Source organism: Gallinula chloropus (assembly GCF_964237585.1).
Source record: "Gallinula chloropus genome assembly, chromosome: 2".
Taxonomy (NCBI): Eukaryota; Metazoa; Chordata; class Aves; order Gruiformes; family Rallidae; genus Gallinula; species Gallinula chloropus.
This window is the reverse complement of record NC_140086.1, coordinates 90,870,816-90,876,815: the sequence shown is the minus strand read 5'-3', so window position 1 is coordinate 90,876,815 and position 6,000 is coordinate 90,870,816. Positions and strand designations below refer to the sequence as shown.

Below are 6,000 nucleotides of genomic sequence, written 5' to 3'. Positions count from 1 at the left end.
TCTTCAGCTGAGCGAATATATAAAAGCTTTTATGTTTTCAAGAAGGTAATAATTTAAAGGCAACGAGAATTCGCTTTTTCATGCAGCTTCTAGACAGTAGCACAAAATGTGAAGCTGGACTATTTTGAACTAAAAGAAAGAATACAAGAATTTTACACAAGGATAAAAAAGCAGTCAGGAAAAATCCTTCATTTTACCATTAACAATACAATGCTAGAGAGGACATTGTCTTTAGGGACTTGTCTGTCAAACAATGAATCTGAGACAACTTACCAAATGAGTTCTCTAGGGACTCCTCTCTAGATTCATTACATTAGTGCTAACAATACTACTACAGTAAACTTTCAACTGATGTTCATTACAGAAATGTAATGATTTTTTCTGGCCTTTTCAAACTACAATTCGAAAACTGCTGTGTGCATAAGTTTTCAGTAACAAACGTGTTATTATTTGACAAAACAAATGCTAGCATTTTAGAGACAGATTTTCTTATTCACAGGAAGGCTCATTCCTATCTCTCAGAGCAAATTTTAGCCCATGGTTTGGTTTTACACATGCACAATACTGTCTCTAACCAGGTATCTACTTAAAAGCCATGTGTTTGGCTTGATTCAGGCCAAGTACAGATAAGGAATCAACAATAGCATTTACTACAACATTTTTGGGAAGCTGTTTTCAAAGTCTTCTACAAATGTGAATTAATTTCACCTCACAACCCTATGTAGCAGAGAAGAAAACTGTCACCAGGAGGCTAAAATGCAAATAAATACCTATTTTAAGTAGGTCAGCTAGAGGTGCAAACCAGTAAAAGTTGTGTCTGAAATTGACAAATGTGACTTTTGGATCTGTAACCATAAGAAAAATTCAAGGTGTATCAAGTTCAAGGAGAAACATCCATATTTGAAATCCACAGCTATGTTAGAAAAAGCTAGCTATGTGTGATTTGACCAGGGTCCCATGTCATGACCTTGACAGCATGAGGAAAAAAAAGTGCTGCCCTCATTGCTAGTCTCTATCATTTATCTACATCTTTGGAAAACTGTCATTAAACATTTAAGAAAGGAAAACCCCACAGTTCGTTAACAGCTTTCAAACATTTATCCTTGAGGGGGAACGCAAACTCTTAAATACATTTACTTTGGGGGAAAGGAAATAAAACCAAACAGGACTAAAAGGTGATTTTATCGAATGTGCTTTACTGAGCCCAGTACCCGAATTGTGAAGATCTTCCCAGCACCTGACCAAACACAGAAACATTTTTCCCAGAGCTGATAATGTTAGCAATGAAAAATTAAATACACCTTGAGAACCTGCAGCTGAAGGAGTAAAAGCTTAGCAATAAATAGCATTTTTTCCTAAATATAGAATTTATGATATAATGTATGTTGTGTTTTGTGTTGTGTACAAGTAACGTCTAATTTATTATGTATATTTATGTATGATTTATTGCTATTTATAGTTAGGTGGGGCAGACACGATTATCCCGCCTTCTCCCAGCGCCAGCCCTACTGAGGGACGGACACTGGGCTGCTCAGCGGCCCGCCAGGTGATTCGAGAGGAAAAACAACGGCTGGGATGTCTTTAAGAGGTACCGAGCCTGCCAAAAGAGAAAGGGAACTCAAGTGAAGTCCCCCATGAACGAGGTGGTGTACGCTACAAGGCACTTTTTGGGGACCGAGCCGGGCCTGTGCCTGCTGCCCGCGGAGGGGTGCCGGTTTCAAGTCCCTTCCTCTCCCACAGCCTGCTCCGGCGACTTCGGCCGCCCGTCAGCTCCTCACGTCCTCCCGTTTCATTTCCTCCCCCTCAAGCGCGTTTCCTAAGGGGCAGCTTCAGCGCGCTGCCTCACAGCGCTGCGCTTTGCCCGCAGCGACGGGAGCGGGCTGGGGATCTGCCGCCCGGCCTCCCCCGCCGGCGCAGACCCACACGACCGCCGCCACAAAGTCCCCGCCAAGTCCATCCCCAACGTCCCCCAGCGGCTCCCCAGAGACGCCACCGCCCGCAGGCCGCCCTCTTCACGGCGCTGGAGGCGGTGCACTTCCCGGGGAGGGACCGGGCGGCTGCCGCCTCCTCAGTCGAGGGTGTGGCGGTGGCTCCAGTGGGGCGGGATTTGCCGTCTCCTCCTCCTGCCCTCACTTCCCCCCCTCCCCCGTTATGGCGGCCCAGGCCCTGACCTTCGTCCGGCGGTTGTGCTGGCGGTCTCTCTTTGAAGCAAGGTGAGCGCCGATCGCCTGCCCACCGTCCCTGCGGCCGGGGTCTTTGGCGCCGTCCTGGTCTGGGGAAGGACCGCTCCGCGAGCCGCTGTCTCCCTGCCGCGCTCCTGGGGTGAGTGGCCGGCAGCGGGCTCAGGGTGGCCTTCCCCATCCCTCCGCCCTGCTCCTCTGGGTCTGCCCCGCACGGTCCCTTCACAGAGGAGCAGAGAGAGGCTGGGGGCAGCGGTGGGGCCGGGGGTGTGAGCGCCGTGCGTGGGACGGCGGGAGGACCGGTCGTTGCCTCAGGCCTGGGCAGCCCCAGCTCCCTCTGGCCGGGGCCTGGCGTGGAAGCTGGGTGCCCTCCTGTCTCTGCATTCTCTGTGTGGCCCATACCTGCGTGGTTTATGCGTAGGACGGGCACACTGCTTTCATCCTGAAGCGAGACAGACCCTTCCAGCCGTCCCGCCTGCTTTTTAAGTGCTTGTACAGGCTGGGGGAGAGGGAAACCTGCTTTGATGCTTTTCTCTGTCATGTTTCTGCCTCCTGGGGCAGTCGTTTAAGCACCAACTATTGGGCTAAGCAGGGAGTAAGGCATCTGAAACCATACATGAACACGGAGAAGACTGTCATTCTGTGTTTCTTGGTTGTTTTTTTCATTAGTTGCACAAAACCAGGCTTAACTGTGTGATCAGTTAGTTAAGGCTCCTTGCTAAGACTGCTCCGGCTTTCCAAACAGTGGTCTGCTATCTCCCACGGTGCCTTCATAACTTTTATATAACTTCATAACTTTTAAGCTGTTTTTCCAAGTGAAGTGTTGTGGGCAACAGTGCAGCATTAGTTGGGCTGTGGGAAGCAGAAAGGATGGCTTGACTTGCAAATAGAATTGTAGGGTTGACATTTTTATTGGAAATTGTTAAATTGGAGATTCCACCGTAAAATTGCTTATGGATAAATAACATAAATTTGAGGAATTCCTCTTCCTATCAAAATTAGCTCAGTAAATACTCAAAGAAAAGCTAGCATTCGGTGTGTTACATATACTTGGTAAGGAAGTTCCCAAATAGAATAATGAAATGGGCATCATCGTACCAGTAGATTAAAGACCTGTGATACTCTGATTGTTAATGACATACAAATTCAACTGTTACGGTGCATGCTTTCGTAAGTGAAATGCTTTGATCCAAGTATCTCCATTAGGTATGAATGCATCTTGACCAGAAAACTCTAGTAATTTATGCATTAAATGATAATATTTTTCTCCAAAAGCTTTGTGAGAAATTATTTGAAGTATGTGCATGAACATCTTAAGATACAGGGAGAAACAAAGAGAATGTGAATTGTGTGATCAGCATGACTTCTGCCCTCATTTCAAAAAAATAACTCTTTAGGCAAGTATTCATTTAATAGTATTCACTTAATACAGCTAAGTTGCTAGAGTAAGAGGGAGGGAAAATGAATCTAAATTGGAAAGCTCATGAAAGACTGGCCTGCTGGACATCATTAGGCTAGTGGAGTCAGATGTTTTCAAAACAGCAAGATTCTCTAAGTGAAATAAGGTCATAAATCAATATTAATAACAGGTTAATGTTGTTATATGTAATCAGATATAATACAGGAAAATGGTGCAGTTTTTGCAATGGTGGAATATCAGACAGGTCAGCTTTATTTTCTGTATCAAAAGTATACTCGCAGAATTATATCAAAGAGACCAGTAGCCTTGCCAAAGAGTTTAGGAAGATTTTTTCAGTCCAAACTCAAAAAAAAAAAAAGGCATATCCTTGGAGCCCTTGGGGAGGAAGACTCTCATACTAATGTAAGGACAAAATGCAAGAATATTTTTTGTGGTTTTGGTCTGTCTTTTTTGTTGTTTTGATTTTTTTCTTTTCCCCTAAGCAGGACATTCCTCATCCTTCTGGGTGTGGAGATGCGAGTTCCACAGGCACTTCTCCCACGTGTCTGCTTCTTGTCCTGTCCCATTACAGTATGTTATTTTTCTCAGCTTGATTTTTGTCTAAGGGGAACACTGAAAGAAATGCACTTTGGGACGGGGCCCGCTGGGGCTGTAGGCATTAGACAGTCTTTGTATTCAGCTGTTTGACACCAGAGGCCCCACAACTCGCTGCTGTGATGCAGGCTGTACCTCCTCTTTGCAGCACCCCAGAACACTGGGAGCACAACACTTGCTGCTGGGAAACCTGGATCCACTCTATCCTTGTTTTGGGGGTTTCCTTCAGGCTGGTTGTGTTATTATCCCTGCACTGAACACCTATCAGTGGCTGGAGGAGGTCTCCTGATTTTATGTAATCCAGAGGGGGTCTCATGCCTGTGTGCAAAGGCAGCTCTGTGCCACACATTGGGCAGTGGAGTTGGCATCAACTTAGAGACTTGCTCCAAGAGTGGGATGGTTATCTAGGCAGTTCTCCTAAAGGAGGTCGGATCTTGTAAGATCAACCTTTATTAGCAGCTCTGATGAGCCTTTTTCAGAGAAGTGCTGTTAAATACTGGTCTTCAAATAAAGTGGAAAAACGGTTAATTTCCTCTTAAGCTGTAGCCTTGTTGGTCTTTGCCTGTGCCTGGAATACTTCCTGCTTACAATAAATCTGTCTTTACTGGAGTATCAGCTTTTCAGCTTGGAAGGCAGCAGTTTTGAGGGCTCAAGTTTACTTCCATGCTGGCTTTTGAGCAGTGTCCCTAATCTCTTCTTGGTTTCCCTGCATCATCTCACAAGACATTGGTGTGTTTACAGCCCACCCACATGGCAGGAGCTCAGGTGCGATTAAGTCCCAGCACAATGTGCAATAGTCCTTACTCAGTCTCTGCAGCCCTTTTCTGATTCTGTCTGGGAACTAATTGAACCTGCTCCCTGAATTGCTTATCCTTTACTTGGTAGTGAAGCTGCATTCTTTGGTGGTTGTATCAAGGGCCTCTTGATAGATTTATGGCAAAGCATTGGCTCCTTTTCCTGCTTCCAAGTACAGACCTTGTAGCTCTTTTCTGCTTTCCCTCCTACTAAGCCAGCCAGATGTAGGACCCTGGGAAAAGGCTGGAGGGTTGTCTTTGACCTGGAACGGTGTCTGTTATGAGGAAATTCCTCCACTGAGGGTGGATGAAGAACTGATCTCTTGCAGCTGAGAGATTATTTCTGGCATCATTGAATGGCTGTGCTCTGGAGCCTCTCTTGATGAGAAGAGGCTCAGTGTTTTAGGTCCTTCCCTGAAAATACTTCTTTATTGCTGTTAATGGTCTATCAACTGCTTCTCAGGGTTTTGTTTGCTTGTTTTTAGTATGTGAGGAGGCTGGAAGCACAGTTTTCTGCTATGACATCTATGCAGTAAAGTTTCCTGCACTTGGAAGTAATTGCAGATGTCAGCACAGTCGCAGCAAATGTAAGCCTTGTCTCTCTGTAAGTTCTGTCTGTCTTTGAGACGAGTAGCCTCTTTGAGGCTACTATCATCCTGGAGAAGACTGGTAAGTTCAGTGGTATCTTTTCTTCTGTCCTGTTTCTTTTTTTCCAGGTTTGGCAACGAGGAGCTAATCAGCCTTGTATCCCTTTAGTGGGAAATGCCTAGTCCTTTCTGTCAATCCTGTTCAGACAGCTGCAAGTTTTAGTAGCTTTGTTCTGATGCTGTCATGCTGGCTGAGCAAAAAGGACACTATTGCCTCTTCACTTCCCACCCGCTTTCCTGCCGCCAAACCCTCTTTCTGTATTGCAGCAGTTAACTTGCCTTCTCTCTCTCTCTCTCCTATTGTCACAGATCCCCTTTTACAAGGACTGGATTTTTGTTGTGTTGTGCTCAAGTGATAGATCAGA

At 45.6% G+C, this 6,000-nt stretch overlaps 1 protein-coding gene across 3 annotated transcripts in view; it reads left to right on the top strand.

Annotated features, from left to right (window-relative positions):
* Positions 1 to 2,151: 2,151 nt before the first annotated feature.
* Positions 2,152 to 6,000, top strand: part of ECI2 (enoyl-CoA delta isomerase 2) — a gene marked incomplete at its 5' end in the record, with an annotated part of 34,168 nt that continues 30,319 nt past the window's right edge. For 2 of the 3 annotated variants that reach the window (XM_084280525.1, XM_084280524.1), the window contains one exon: positions 2,160 to 2,322. Coding sequence is in view for 1 of the 3 variants with exons in the window: in XM_084280523.1 (XP_084136649.1) it covers positions 2,152 to 2,213 (62 nt within the window). Of the gene's footprint in view, positions 2,323 to 6,000 lie in introns of all 3 variants that reach the window. The other variant, XM_084280523.1, reaches the window with a different exon arrangement.